The sequence below is a fragment of the Pelophylax lessonae genome, assembly GCF_965119305.1.
Source record: "Pelophylax lessonae genome assembly, chromosome: 4".
In the NCBI taxonomy this organism is placed as follows: Eukaryota; Metazoa; Chordata; class Amphibia; order Anura; family Ranidae; genus Pelophylax; species Pelophylax lessonae.
The window spans coordinates 576,957,034-576,973,232 of NC_138771.1; the positions used below are offsets into that span (position 1 = coordinate 576,957,034).

The window sequence follows — 16,199 nt, forward strand, 5'->3', positions numbered from 1 at the left end:
ATGCGGCCCGCCAGGGTCCTGAGCCCGGCCCGCCGGCCGGTGTTCTGACAGATTGCTATAACCTGTCAGAATGCTATACTCCCGTCGCTTTCGGGGGCGGTACGTCATGAAACAGCTGTGAGACTCACCAGTGCGCATGCGCAGACAGGTCGGCTTGCCGCTGTTAGTCATCGACTCTGACAAGGTATAGCAGTCCATACAGGGGGCTGGATGGGGAGGAACATTTTGCGCAGTGACAGGGTATCTGTCAGAACACCCGTCATCGAGTCCTTACAGGGGGCAGGGCGGGGAGGAACATTTTGCAGAGCTCACTTACCAGAGGCGGGGCCGGAGGATAGAACTGAGAGGAGGCGGGAAGGAAGTTCGGCCGTCACATTAATACAGGCATTCTAGCCATTAAAAGCCGAAGTGGCTCCTCCTATATATAATTTATATAAAATACTAAGTATATGTTTTGTTTTTTTTATGCCTTTTAATGGCTAGAAGGCCTGTATTAATGTCACGGTCGAACTTCCTTCCCGCCTCCTTTAAGCCTCCCGCCCCGCCTCCGCTAAGTGAGCTCTGCAAAATGTACCTCCCCGTCCCGCCCCCTGTATGGACTGCTATGTATACCTTGTCAGAGTCGATGACTGTAACAGCGGCAATCCGTCCTGTCTGCGCATGTGCACTGGCGAGTCTCACAGCTGTTTTATGATGTACCGCCACTGGAAGTGATGGAGGTATAGCATTCTGACAGGGTATAGCTGTGGTCACTCTGGTATTGAGAGGAGGGCATGCTTTGGTCACTTTGCATTGAAAGGGGAGCACGGTGTGGTCCCTCTGCATTGAAAGGGGGGCACGCTGTGGTCCCTCTGCATTGAAAGGGGGACATGCTGTGGTCAATCGGGCATTGAAAGGGGGCACCCTGTGGTCAATCTGGCATTGAAAGGGGGCACGCTGTGGTCGCTCTGGCATTGAAAGGGGGCACGCTGTGGTCGCTCTGGCATTGAAAGGGGGCACGCTGTGGTCGCTCTGGCATTGAAAGGGGACACGCTGTGGTCGCTCTGGCATTGAAAGGGGACACGCTGTGGTCGCTCTGGCATTGAAAGGGGGCACGCTGTGGTCACTCTGGCATTGAAAGGGGACACGCTGTGGTCTCTCTGCATTGAAAGGGGGCATGCTGTGGTCACTCTGGCATTGAAAGGGGGCACGCTGTGGTCACTCTGGCATTGAAAGGGGGACATGCTGTGGTCTCTCTGCATTGAAAGGGGGCACGCTGTGGTCACTCTGCATTGAAAGGGGGACACGCTGTGGTCACTCTGCATTGAAAGGGGGACACACTGTGGTCACTCTGCATTGAAAGGGGGCATGCTGTGGTCACTCTGGCATTGAAAGGGGGACACGCTGTGGTCTCTCTGCATTGAAAGGGGGCACGCTGTGGTCACTCTGCATTGAAAGGGGGACACGCTGTGGTCACTCTGCATTGAAAGGGGGACACGCTGTGGTCGCTCTGGCATTGAAAGGGGGCACGCTGTGGTCGCTCTGGCATTGAAAGGGGACACGCTGTGGTCGCTCTGGCATTGAAAGGGGGCATGCTGTGGTCACTCTGGCATTGAAAGGGGGCACGCTGTGGTCACTCTGGCATTGAAAGGGGGCACGCTGTGGTCACTCTGCATTGAAAGGGGGGCACGCTGTGGTCATATATAAATAAAACAATAAATATTGTATTGTTTTTCCTGTTTTTTTGTGCACTACAAATAAAATATGCACATTGGAATTCGTTCATATTTTTTTTTCAAACTATAGTCCGGCCCCCAACAGTGTCTGAGGGACCGTGAACTGGCCCCCTGTTTAAAAAGTTTGAGGACCCCTGACCTAGGGGATGCACGGTAGTGTGGTGAAGGCTCTTTTAATTCTTCTGGGTATTTGAAGAGGACTTTTGGGGACTTTTTTGCACCGCTCATTGTTTATTAGTCAAGAGACTTTATTAATAACCATACGGATGTTATATAGCAATTTTATGATCACATTCATGTAATATGATTTGTATTTTGATTGCTTTACATATTTGAGGCTCTTTAAAAAGAGTGTACTAATGCTGCTAGTGTATGTATGAGACTTTTTTGTACTGAGTTTTTATATATGCACCTCATGGGTATTAAAGGGTATCTATCACAAAATACATATCTTTATTTTATGTTTTGAGTAGTGAAAGAATCTGTTTTGCACAGAAAACAGAACGTGGACGACCCCAAACAAAGCTTTTAATGCCCGATTTTTGGGACCAATTTTAAGAACTACATAAGAAGATCAAAAGATTAAAAAAGCACAGCCATCTCTCACCTGCATTTCAAAGTGTAAATGTTTCCAACAAACTTCACCAATGATTTCTCGGGTGGTCTTGGTACCAGAGAAGGCACAGGACGTGCTCTTGCAGGTGGTCGTGGCTCCTCATTTTTGGCTAGTGGTTCAGAAACAGTATCTTCCCGAGAGGGTGGAACCTCAGGTGCCTTAGGGTGACGACGCTCCACTTCTGTTGACATAGAGAACATTTTTAGAAATCATAGAACCCCTAATATATGCAAGTAAGCCATCCTTACATCTATTTTATCCTGTGTGTCACACTTACTCTGCCCCTGTGGCTCAGTCGTTTTTTCAGAGGTTGGGCTTTGTGTTGCAGCACTGTGTTCTTTCTCAGCTACCTTCCCGGGAGTTGTAGCTGGGCTTTCCTTCTCTGGGCCTGGTTTTGGACTTTGCAAAGCACGTTTGAACTTTTTGGAGAAAGGACGCCCTTGGATGTAATTGAGATAGGCACCAGCCTTTTGGGGTCTCTGCTTCATCCATTCTCTGAGTGTTTCAATTGGGGAACCATTGACACACCATTCAGTTACACCAAATTGTCGAAGGTGAGCTCTGGCATGGCTGGCTAAAGCCTTCCGATTTTCAAAGAACAACCCACAAAGCTCACAGCAGGCCTCCACTGGTTAAATTAGGAAAGGACAGAACACAGAGAAGAAACATTGGGAAAAAAAAAAAAAAAAAAAACGTTATAAACAATGTAATACACACTTGACAGAACCATACTTCAAACGTGTTACTTACTGCTTGTGACCGTCTTCTCTGGAGATGCTTTCATCTTGACTTTGAATGGAAGCTCTGTCTGAATGTAAGCCTTGGGCTTGCCATCTGGAGAAAAAGACTTAGGCTTGGGTTCACCTTGCAAGAACAATTTTGGTTTATGTTCACCAGTAATAAAAGACTTAGGCTTTGCATCACCTTGCAAATATGTTTTAGGCCTTCCTTCGCCATGTACATATGTCTTGGGTCGGTTTTCAATTGGCAAAAAGCCCTTTGGTCTCCCGTCTTGCATAAAAGTCTTTGGCCTCCCTTCTCCACTTTGCAAAAACTGTTTTGGCTTCCCATCACCATGAACAAAGGTCTTGGGCTGGCCCTCCTCTGTAATGTAGGATTTTGGTCTACTCTCACCCTGTAAGTAAGACTTAGGCTGGCTGCAAGTCTTTGGCTCTGTATTCATATAGCCCTTTGGCTCAGACTGTGTAAGTCTAGGTTCATGAGGTACTGGCCTCTTAGTTGGTACTGGTGACAGAAAATTGTGAGGGCGCCCGGGTGCTGAAATTGGAATATCTCGTGCCATCACTGATGCCCCAACACCAAGAGGTGAGAGTCTGTGGGACGGACTTGGTGGCTCATCCTCCCCGCGAGGTTCTATTTTGATGTTGGAAACCTGCTGCTGTAGTGTTGCTGGATGCCTCTTATGTATGATTTCTCGCAGAGTGTCATAAGGTGAGCCATTTACGTGCCATTCTGTTACACCCATCTGGCGGAGATGTGACCTTGCATGACTAGACAGTCCCTTGCGGTTCTCAAAGAACTCATTACAGAACTCGCAGCGGATGTCACGGGAGGGGTCTGACTGTGAAGCTATGAAAAACAGAGAAGATGATATTAAAAATACAACAAAGTGAAAGGTCCAAAATGATGAAAATAAAAGCAGAAAGGCAGGAAAAGGGGAAAACCATACAAATGTTAGTAGACTAACTTGCCAGAAATCACATACAAAAATGCAAGATGAAACAATCTCAAAGTCTAACAAACCACATCAGACATGCCCACAGTAAAGCCTCTATAGAATGATTAAGAGATTACACAGCTGCTGGCTAATATTATACAATGGTTATCCAGGTGGTATTTGAACACTGATGGAAAAGGGCACAACAGTACTATGTCTACTGCCTACAAAAAAGAAGAATAAGCCTTTAAAATAAAACAAATTTTAGCATTACACAAAATATGTAAAGCAAGGAAAGATGATCCAAAATGCTCAATATATAAAGGTGTACTTGATGTGCTCCAGTTTAACCTAGTACACTGTACACTTTTGAATTCCAAACTGTAGTAAAAACTTGTCTAACTTTGATCAGAAGCCACCAGCAAATTACAGTAAGAAAAGGTTTGCCTACACAGATTTTGCCAGAGACATTCCAATGGACTAAAACCTTTGCAAGAAGAAAACAGCCTTGTTGCCAATTACACACAGCTATATATACGGAAGGCTTAAAAAGAACACATCGTACTTGTTCAATAACATAGCACTGCAACTAGTAAAATAATACAACCAGTAGCAACTAATAAAAAACCTTTGGGACACACTACCTATTTTCAAAGTAGTAACATAAAGGAAACCTGTAAGTAGGGTATCACTTCTGAAATGGACTGGCTGTCACTGGCTACAACACTTTCTCAGTTACTAACTTAGAACAAGCATGCAGTTAAGTCCAAGCAGAGGAAGTTGGTGCACCAAATCCATAAAATTGTTTTGGGTCAGCGAATAGATTAGCATGCTGGTCATGACAAAACAGAGGCTGCCACTGCGAAGCTCTCAGCCTACAAATGTAAGTTGCCTGGCTGTCAAGCTGACTGTTGCTTCAGTACGAGTTACTGAATTGCAACAACTATCCAGAAAATAATTTCCAGAGCTACCTATGTTCCTTATGTGCATACTTGCTCTGGGCCGGTGACTGAAAGTGCTATAGTCAGCATATCTCCATTACAGTCAGGAAATTAGCTCACTCTGCAGGTTTACTTTTAACTTTTAATGCCACGAGGTACAGGCAGTCATCTTTCAGGATTAGGGAAATCTATCAGTTGAGAAGCACCTAGGATAATCACTCCTACGTGTAACACTAAGCACTTTGTTTAATAAACCATAGCAAATGAGGTGCAGCTATTATTTTTGATGAGATTTAGGACATTTCCTGTAGTCAAATTAAAGACTATAGGGAAAGAGTTACAGTTGTTCTTAAAGGAAACGTGTCACAACAAAAAAAGGAGCCTGCCATTGTTGGCCTTAGAGAATCAGAATCCTTATATGCATAGTTGTCCTAGGGCAGTGTTGGGGAACCTTGGTACCCCAGATGTTTTGGAACTACATTTCCCATGATGCTCAACTACACTGCAGAGTGCATGAGCATCATGGGAAATTTAGTTCCAAAACATCTGGGGTGACAAGGTTCACAAACACTGTCCTAGGGTAATGACTGAATTGCCACAGAGTTAACATCGGAAGATCAACAATGGCAACATCCATGTTTTGCCTGGGACAGTTTTCTTTTAAGTACAGACTTATAATATCCTCCAAAGGTGATTTAACAGCTTGCTTTACCTTTGTGCATTTTGTGGCAAGCACACATTTAATGTTAAACAGCTTGTAAAGACAAGCACTAAGACACCTTTGTTTTTTAAAAATGTAATGGAAATTTCTGACCAAACAAGTAGGCTAATGAAACATGAAATAGGCTAAAGTAAAGCTTTAGAGGAAGCATTTCTGCTCAAAGATTACACAGCAAAATGGGTTTTTCACCTAAGAAATTGCATTACAGCACTAAAGCCTAAAAGACAAGCATACACAATCTCACCAACCCACTGCTGATGCCAAGTCACACCCTGGATTCTTAATGATGAAGGGGTTATTTGGGAAAGCCAGGAGTGGTCTAAATTAAAAATATGAATGAAACAGACAAGATGGGAAGCAATGAAAAGAATGAGCAAGCATATGAAGAGCTGCGGGTCAGAGGCCCACTTACACAAGTTTAAAGGTGAGAGCTCGGATGGCCACTCACTGGCCGAGTAGGTAGGAAGCCGAGGAGGCTTGTGTTGCATTGCCGGAGCCAACCCACTGTACGGGTGGGACCCGGATGGGGAAGCGGGAGGATGATGTGAGAGTAGCTTCTCCGAGCTGGGGCCTCCGATTCTGGTGCCTGTTCTGGGACAGGTCCCACTGGCCAAGATCTCCCGCAGGGTGTCGATGGGTGACCCGTTGACATGCCACTCTGTGACGCCCATCTGGCGCAGGTGGGAGCGTGCGTGGCTTGACAGGCCCTTTCTGTTTTCAAAGAACTCGCCGCAGAACTCGCAGCGGACTACTTCCGAACTCGGGGCTGGAGGAGTGGATGACAAACACAATTGCTGTCTTTAGATTTCTAACTTCTCTGCTTTTATAAAACGAGGGAGGGTGTAGACAGTGTGCAGTTAGCACATAGGACTGACTGCATGGTGAACTATTCAATTTCTACAGTGACTGCATATTTCCATACACATTAATGTGTCTGGACATGCACATGAAAAACAATTTGCTATGCATTGTAGCCATTCAGATGTAGCAATTAAAATGTATAATCTTTAAAAAGAACCCTCCAAACTTGAAAGTGATTGTATAGGCTATTTTTTTAAATAAAATAAAAATTATGTTGGTATACTTACCTGCTCGGTGCAGGAATTCCCCTACTGTCATTCTCTACTCTTCCTTCCTGTGGGTGCCCACTCAGCAAGGCGTGTGCTGAGGGGGCACATTCCTGATCTGGGCTGTGTGTGTCCACAGACCTCGCCCCCTCTCACAGGAGTTTGACTGTGCCTACGGCTCCTGTTGCTGCCTATGTCTCCCAGAGACCAGAAAGAGGGGAGAGCAGTGCTGCAGGTTAGGACAGTGCTGGATCGTGAGAGGAGGAAAGTTGGTGTTTAGGGATGGGGGAGGGAAAACAAGTAATATGTAATGCATAAAATGCATTAAAATTAAAAAATGTTTGGGTATCGCAATGTTATATAACTACTTACCGTCCGCCCACAGTATATATATTTCATTACATTGATGTTTTTTTTCTGTGGGTGATTCGGCATCTGATAAAAGTGATCCCAGTGGCGCATTTGCAGCGGGATCACTTTTAGAGGTGCAAACCCCCCTTGCCACTTCCTGGTTGTTCCCAGGTTTACAGGAGCCATGAGTAAACCTGGAAGCGATGCGATGTGGCCGACGGCTAGGCAGGAAGTAAAGTGAGGGCAAGATAGCCACCCCCAACTCCCCCCCGCCACTTCATGGATGTTTCCGGGTTTACCGGAGCCGTGAGTACACCTGGCAGCGATCCGATGTAGCCGATGACTAGGCAGGAAGTCAAGTGAGGGCAAGATAGCCCCCACTCGGCTCTATGCCTTTGGAGGACTGGGGCGACCTTTAACATCATTTCTGGTTCTCGGGCATAAATACATTTTTTTTTTTGCTTTTAAAGGTAATTGAGAGACCTGGGGTCAAAAAAGAGGACCTGTCATGCTTATTTCTATTACAAAGATGTTTACATTCCTTGCAATAAGAATAAAACTGATAGAATAAAAGTAAAAGGGACAGTGTAAAAAAAAAAAAAAAAAAAACACAAAATAAACATTTAAAGCCCCATCCCTTTGTGCTCGCACGCAGAAGCGAACGCATACGCAAGTCGTGCCTGCATATGTAAATGGCCTTCAAACCACACAAGTGAGATATCACCGTGATCGTTGGAGTGAGAGTTATAATTCTAGCACTTGACCTCCTCTGTAACTCTAAACAGATAGCCTGTAAAAATGTTTAAAGCGTTGCCTATGAAGATTTTTAGGCAACATAGTTTGTCGTCATTCCACGAGTGTGCACAATTTTAAAGCATGACACGTTGGGTATCTATTTACTCAGCGTAACATCATCTTTCACATTATACAAAAAAATTAGGGTAACTATTTATTTTTTTTCATTAAAGTGTTTTTTTCCCAAACAAAATAAAAAATAATACGTTTGAAAGACCACTGCGCAAATACAGTGTGACATAAAATATTGCAACGATGGCCATTTCATTCCAGGGTCTCTGCTAAAAAAAAATATATAAAATGTTTGGGAGTTCTAAGTAGTTTTCTAGCAATAAAAAAAAAAAAAAAAAAAACATAATTTAAACTTGTAAACAAAAAGTTCCAGAAAAGCCATGGTCAGCAAGTGGATAATGATAAAAGGCAAAGGGGGACTGAAACCAGTTACTTCCTGGTCCTCTGTATCTTTCACTTGGTAGTCTGTTTGGTAGCAAACCTGGAATAAAAGCTTACCCTCTCAGTGGGAAGCAAGAGAACCCCAAATTTTTGATCACTTGCCATGCCATATTAGGTCTTTTTATTTTTTTAAATATTCTTCAAGAGGAGGCCTTGTACACAGTGTAGTATACTAAACTAATGTAGAGCCAGTGTCACTTACATGCCACACTCCTTCCAGCCATCCACTACTATCAATCACTTGTAGAGTGGTGTTTGCTGATGGGCTTTCTGGATTATGTGGACACATTTTGCTTAGATGCATGTGTGAAATTACCATTCAGTTCAGTAATATTTCTGGACTGATACTTGGAAGACACTGTGTACAATCTCTTAAAGTGAACCGGTCATCCATTTTGCATAACCAAAATCTTAAAATGACTAGAGTAGGCATCACAAGGTTTCTGCAATTGAATGTGGAGAGTATTTCCATCTCCTCAATAAAAACGTTGAGGGAAATTTATCAAAATGTTCAGACCAAAGTGTTAACACAACAAGCTTTTGATCGGTATTATGTGTACCCCATGGGGTACCTTGTACATTACAGAAAACTCACAAAAAAAAGTTCAGACTTTAAGTCAATGAACTACTAAGCAGATATACATACACAGTATGTTAGCTATACAAAACATTAGGAAAAAATAAGATTTTTGAAAACCCACTGTAAAACCTTTGGTGTCCACTGAAGAACACAGAAAGTCTTAACCCTTTGAGTTATACGGTCACCTGTAGGAGGACTGGGCACTGACAAACAAAAAAATTGTAGGCAAGCCCAGAATAACACCTTCTACTACCAGCATGGCTCTATTTTCAAGCAAAGCAGTACTGAGATTATATTCAAAAACACTAAGGGGTGGGACCTGTGTCCTTCAATAAACTATAAGAAAAAGATTTACCAGTAAATAGGAAAATTACGTTTTTTCCCGTCCATTGAGGGAGAATTGAAGACTTTAACCTTTGGGATGTGCACATGCATAACTTAGGTGTGGCTAACTTCAGCCAACTCTAACAGGCTCATGAAAAAGAAAAACAGATGAAGCCAAACCATCTACCTGGAAGAATGGAAGATAACATGTAAAACAAAAAAGACTAGGTGGCAGTGGCAATAGGGAAACATTTCCTTGATGCTGAAAAGCCAAAGACACATTTACAGAGTTCATCTTGACAGGAAAGAGTGGAACCCAATCCTTGAGACCATAAACCTGAATGATGGTGGTCTGTCTGTCCAACTAGAGATAGTGGAACGAAAAGCCCTTACACCCTCACTGGGTATATCTAGGATGACAAAAAGTCAATCAGTTTTCCTGAAAGAAGCAGTGGCAAAGAGACTGTCAAAGCCCCAACCACATCCAAAGGAGAGAAATCGCATTTTACTAAACAGGAGCCAGGGAGACAGAAGAATTAATGAATGAATTCCCAGGTTAAGTCAAAGGCATAAACTACCATAGGAAAGAAGGAAATCCTGGGCCCCAACACCACCTTGCCCCTATGCAAAACCATATTGCAGGATAAGGATGCCAGTTGAGACACTAACAGAAGTGATGGCTGCAAGGAAAACTACCTGGTTGGTGACAGTAGAGATAGAAATGTCACTGATGGGTTTAAACTGCAGATTCTTAAGCACAGAGAACCAGATTCAAACTCCACGGAGTCAAAGGGAAACTGACAGGGAGCTACATCACAGACCCCACGTACAAAGGTTTAACCCAAAGAGTAATAGGCCTGTGACTTCTGAAACAGTACAGACAAGGCAGAAACCTGACCTTTGACAGTGTTGAGAGCCAAATGTTGTCACAGCCCCACCTGCAGCAAGGAGAGGATTGAGAAACTCCAGGAGTCGAACCCTAGAGAGTCACACCAAGTGAAGTATGCCTTCCATGTCTGATGATGGACCTTGTGGGAATTAGACTTCCTAGCTTTTAGTATCACAGACTCAAGAGATGCCCCTTTCCCTCAGAACCTGGGATTAAACAGGCATGCCATTAAGCTGGCGATAAATGAATTGTGTTTTTTCATTCAGTCATTCAGACGCCTCCATTTAAATAGGCAAGGTGGGTGGAGGAAACCCCCCAGGGGACATTGTATTCTGGCAGAAGGACAGAACATCATGACAATCTGGCGATGGCTTGCAAGGTAACTGCCAAAGGTCTTACTGGGTCGGAGTACTACATCTTCTGGGCCAGTCCAGGACAATGGGGATCACAGGAACGGTTACCAAATCAATCCTGTGAAGGAAATGCCTAGATCAGGATCTATTAATTCCAGACAGCTACGTAAGCAGCCCCTGTTTCTGAGGACCCCTTTAACTGGGGGTCAAATCTGTCCAGTTTGTATTTGAACTTGGAGGCCAGGTCTAAATCTGGCATTGCCCTGTTGGAGTGTGCAACATTTTCATATATCAGCACAGTTGCCAAACAGTTTTTTTACATTTCTGGACAGTTGACTAATTAGACAATGAGGTTATTTTAGTTCTCAAGGGGCAATATTTTGTCACTGCTGAACACACCTTAAGACCAGTGGAGCAGGTTTAGCCAGCAGGATGTTTATAAAAAAAAAAAAAACACCACCTCCTGGATAAGACTTCACATAGAACACCCTGCAGTGATTTATGAAAGTGGTATCTGCCCCAGAAAGAACGTACATTACAGTTTCCGGGAAAATACTAACTCTCAAGATGTCTTGCAGTTCTGATTTTGATAAATTCTCCTTGTTGCCCATCACAGAGGGGGGTCAAAGGGCAGACTGTAACCCAAAAAGTGACCTTGGTCAAAAAACCTGCCTTCACTTCAATGATGCCGTTTGCTGCAGGATGTAAGCAAGTATGGGAGACGTGTATGAAAATTGAACACTGAACAAAGGACCCTTAAGGGGGTTGTGAGGAAACCTGAGTAGATATGTCGATGTGGGTGTGTCCTGCTGTGAGTGGGGTCTTGTGTATATTGTTATTGAAGCAGTAGTTAAGCTCTCTCTGTAATGAGCCCCAGCTAAGATAGTAGTGTAATAATTCTGTATTTGATATATGGTAATTATTCTGTAAGATTCCTTTAGATATAAGTACTTATTATAGATAAAAGTAATCCTCTTCTATCTCTCTTTCTCTAAATACTTGCCAAATCTCTGTTTTCACTTACCTTAAGCCAGAGTCACGTGATCATCCAGCGCAGGCTCCTTTTTTCTATTTACTTCCTGGATGGGTTCTTCTTCCAGGTGTCCACATCGCAAACTCCCTGATGTGGACAATTCCCACTGGATGACCAGAGGAAGGGTCCTCAAAGAACGCGGAAGAGGACATACATCAACTGTTTAAGTCTTTATTGTACACAACGGACAAGGTTGGAACGTGAAGTTCTCCTCAGGACAGGAACCGATCTACCTCTTATGCCAGAGTGAGACTTGGGGTCCATACCAAATCACTGCTGTGGCATTGTATGACTACATCCGGATCTGTTGACCTTACAATAACGGTGATCCATCACTGCAGACACAGCCAAATTGCCCTAATTCCAGGGTGTTGATTGGGAGATAAAACTTCTAAGGTGACCAAGTTGCCTACACTGACAGGGTGCCAAGGACTCCTTCACAGTTTGACAGTCCGGCATCCATTCTGAAGATCCTTTAAAAGACAGAACAACCTATATCTTGGTGGTGTATCTGTACAGAAACAACATCAACATGTGCCAAGATAACAGAATGTTGTGTTGTAGATGTCTGGATTGAAATTGGCGAAATTAAAGTAAACTACCATCAGATTAAGGACTTTTATGCAAAAGCAGAAAGTCAGATGGCTCCTGGACTAGAGAGTTTGAATCTGAGATCAGAATGTCTAAAGCTTCTCCTGTGAAGGGAGCACTTTGGATGAGATACAGTATGTAAAGGACTAGACCCAGATACTTCAAACGATGAGTTGGTTGCAGCAATGCTTTCTGAAGGTTCAGAATCTAGCTGAATCGCTGTAACATCAGGACACTCAACATCATGTTCTCCCAACAGAACCCACGCCAAAAGTTCCCTCAACAGGAGGTTGTGAAAGTACCCGACAATATGGTTGCCAAGCGGGGCTAGTACTGGGGCCAGCACCTTGGTCTATATATGATGTGCAGATAGGAGGCTGAAAGACAGGGCCATAAACTGGTAGTGTAGTGATTCTTCAGTAAAGCATATGAATCACTGATGCACTGGAATGATGGGGACATATAAATGCATACATATGATGTCCACAGAGATCTGAACATCTCCCTGGAGAATGGTGGTAATGACAGATTTGGAAGATTCCATGCAGAATTTTCGGACCCAAATAAAGATATTCAGAGTTTTAAGATCGAGAATGAGACAAATGCCCACTTTGGACTTGGAGACAGCAAACAGAACGGAGAAAGATCCCTGGAATTGTTCTGCCACCCGAATTAGGACAATGACATATTGGTGCAGAAGACCCGGAAGGACTTGATAGAGATCTGCTAATCTGTGCGGTGATACAGGCAGGCTGTAAGTAAGTGAGGAGGGAACAGGAAGCAAAACTCCAATTGAAAGCCCTTGGATATTACCTCCTGCACCCAAGCATCTGAGATGCAAGCTGTTTAAGCGTTTGCAAAGGTTAATAAACGTTCCCCCAGCCTGGAAAGTGGGGGTGCACCTTCATGCAGAGAAAGGATTATCTGGGGATATGGCAGACTTTGCATGACAAAACTTATGGGCTGACAAGGAGTCAAGCTTTGCGGATTCCAGAGGTCAAGGGAGTGGATAAACGAAAGGAACATTTCTTAACAGTTAGATAGGGAAAAGACTTTGAGGAAGATGGGTGCTCTTGTCACCATCCACACATACGTGTGAGGGAGGTTTGTAGCAAACAGTCACAGCTGGAATGTAATGCTACAGACATCTGCTCAATGAGTACCATCTGTATAAGTGAGGACTCAACTACAGCAGCAGTTAAATTTTAAGGAATTTTGACTAGTCAGACATAGTTTTGGCATAGTAAGGTCACATCCAGCTTCTGTTGGGGAGCAAGACCTGCCAGCAAGAACTCTATAAAGTACTTCCAACCACTTATATGTTGAGTTCATAAAGACAGGTGCTATATCTACCAAAATAAGTAAGCTCCATTTTAGAGTGAAACACTGCTGGATTCACAGTGGGGAATAGATCACTTCTATACAAACTGTTCACCAAACTGACAAAGCACTTAGGGGCAAACAATTTATCAGGATCTTTTAATCTCCATTAAAAAATACAATATATTACCAAAAGTATTGGGAAGCCTGCCTTTACACACATGAACTTTAATGGCATCCCAGTCTTAGTCTATAGGGTTAAATTTTGAGTTGGCCCACCCTTTGCAGCTATAACAGCTTGAACTCTTCTGGTAACACTTCTGGTAAGGCTGTCCACAAGGAAGCCATTAGTAGAATGTGAGCTAGAGGCACCTGGTACAGCAGGACTGTAGACAGGCAACAGAAACAGCTCTCAGATCAGGCTTTTTGCAAGCAGGAGCAGCAGCATGGCTAAGCTTTCTCAACACTGTATGGGAGGAAGGAAAGCGAGTGTGTGGCACTCCACTCCGCAAAAGACTTCAGTGCTCAATCCCATAGCTTTTTTTAACCCCTTTTGTGGCAAAAACTGCGGTAACAGTAAATATTGACACCCAAAAACTGGAACAAACGAGGCAGCCACCGATGCTTGGCGCTGATCCACTAATCCACTTAAAGTGTTAATAAATCCAGGACCCTGCATTCACCATATCTGGTCTCCCACAATACACAGTATATAAGTAATTATAAACTGCTAAATACCTTTTCTCATCAGCAGTATATAGCAGTCTTGTGACTTCTATCAGTGTCCAGCTGAGCACTGGTTAAAGCTTGTAGGAGGAGTTTTCATTCTTCTCTGACTGTCCTATGAGGCTGCATGACTCCTGCACCTCTGTCTGGACAGTGCTGATTGGCCCTGTGCTGATCACAAGTACCCTCCCGAAAAAAAAAACAAAAAAAAAAAAACTTTCTAGCAATACACACACCAAACTGGGCATGTGTAGAGTGATTTAAAAGGTTCTGTTCTATCTAGAGATTGATGCCTGTGGAAAAACAGGAGGATCAGAGAAGACATGATCAAACAGCCTTTTTACACAAAGCAGATAATTACCTCTTAGGTTCCACAGAGAGTATTACAGTAGTGCTTTACTGCATATGCATACTGATTCAACTGTTGTAGGTTTAGTAACATTTTAGGGGATGCCTCAAATATAGGGCATCTGCTGAAACAACGCCAGCAGCTTTTGACTTGAAAAGCACTCCACAGCTTTTACCAAAATGCAGCCTGGAAAGCATTCCATGTGTAACCTAGTGCCTGCAGGTCACCTACAGGCTCCACCCCCTCAACCTCCAGTCCAGCAATACTCCAAAAGTCAGGCTGAGGAAAATTGTGCTGGATAGCTGTCATCCAAAATCCAGCAGCGAAGTAGAGAAGAGTCTCGATTGAAGGACCCACAGTTTTTGTTTGCCAGTGTCCAAATCTCCCGTAGGTAGCAGTATAACCCCCAAGGGCAGAGTCTTCCCGTGTCCCTCAAAGGATGAGAAAAAAACATATACATGCATGAAAACAGCTGATAATATATAAAAGTGGTGACTGTTCAACACGTTCACGATCAGAACCATCGACACATTACTGAATCCTTTCAACAAGATTGCCAGCAGTCAGGAGTAAAAATGTAAGCAAACACTCAGCTGCTATAGCAGTCTGTGGTCAGTCTACATGCTGGCCCAGCCACTAATGCAATAATTACATAGGCCACAGTGGAAAGGTTAAAGTGGGTGTGGAGCAGTTGAAGCTCGTGTCGATGGGCAAATGCAGCTTGCTTTTGACATCAATTTGAGAATTCACTGCAAGCGCATTGAACCTGCTTCATCCGCATTTGCATTCCCATAAGATTTGTTTTGGGATTGAAGCAGTTTTGCGGCAGATAAACACTCATCAACAAGGCCTTTAGTTTTCACTGCTTAACTGAACTCATGCTTTTCTCACTGGTCACAGTTGTAATATAACATGCAGTCACTGTAGAAATCCTTAATCAGCAAAATGTAGAGCTGCAACAGCAAGTCAATGCAACCATGTGGTAACTCTGCCGCTGCAACCATATACACAAACCCTTATAATGTTGAAATTACTGATCAATAAGTAACAAAGATTAAAGTAAACCTGTCAGTCATTCTTAACGTATTAAAAATCCTGCGTAAGTGGAGGTACTACAGTTGCATGCAAAGAACTTTATTAGCTATAAACCGGTCATCTGCGCTCCAAATTTTGTTTTCACTTTGTTACTAGAGACATGACTGATCTAAGTTCTGGGCTATGCTATGCCTCGAAAATCCTTCACTGAGTAAGAGCGTCCCTAATAGCCACTGAAGTGCCCTTAGTGGACAGGAGGATAGCAGCTAGGCAGGACCTAAATTTAGGGCTACAGTAACGAGATGAAAGCAATTCAGAGAGATGGCTAATAAAGATACCTTGTTGTACCCAAGATTAGGCAGGACTTTTTTTTTTTAAGCAAAATGACAGGTTCGCTCTAAATTCCTATTCTTCCTGCATCTGTAAACAACTGTGTACATACTGGAGCATAGTGCAAAGGACCATACTAAATTGATGAAGAAGCAAAACTGCGTGCAAGCGCATAAGGGAAGAAATGCAGTGAGAAAAGCACAGCCAGATGATCTAGGAAGGCCATGCAAGGCAAAACTGACATGTAGAGGGTGTATGATTTCCAGTTTTAAATCATTATTTTTGGAAAATCAGAAAAAGAATGCCTTCACGCTACATCCACCATCTGAAAG

The 16,199-nt window shown here is 43.4% G+C and overlaps 1 protein-coding gene across 4 annotated transcripts in view; it reads right to left on the minus strand.

The window, feature by feature from the left end:
- The window catches only part of LOC309553276 (protein Wiz-like), a 178,058-nt gene that overhangs the window by 15,696 nt on the left and 146,163 nt on the right, over positions 1 to 16,199 (minus strand). For 3 of the 4 annotated variants that reach the window (XM_082254279.1, XM_082254280.1, XM_082254278.1), the window contains 4 exons: positions 6,084 to 6,437; positions 3,082 to 3,921; positions 2,609 to 2,959; positions 2,323 to 2,512 (listed from right to left, as the gene is read on the minus strand). In XM_082254279.1, coding sequence (XP_082110405.1) covers positions 2,323 to 2,512; positions 2,609 to 2,959; positions 3,082 to 3,921; positions 6,084 to 6,437 — 1,735 coding nt within the window. The remainder of the gene's footprint in view (positions 1 to 2,322; positions 2,513 to 2,608; positions 2,960 to 3,081; positions 3,922 to 6,083; positions 6,438 to 16,199) is intronic. The other variant, XM_082254281.1, reaches the window with a different exon arrangement.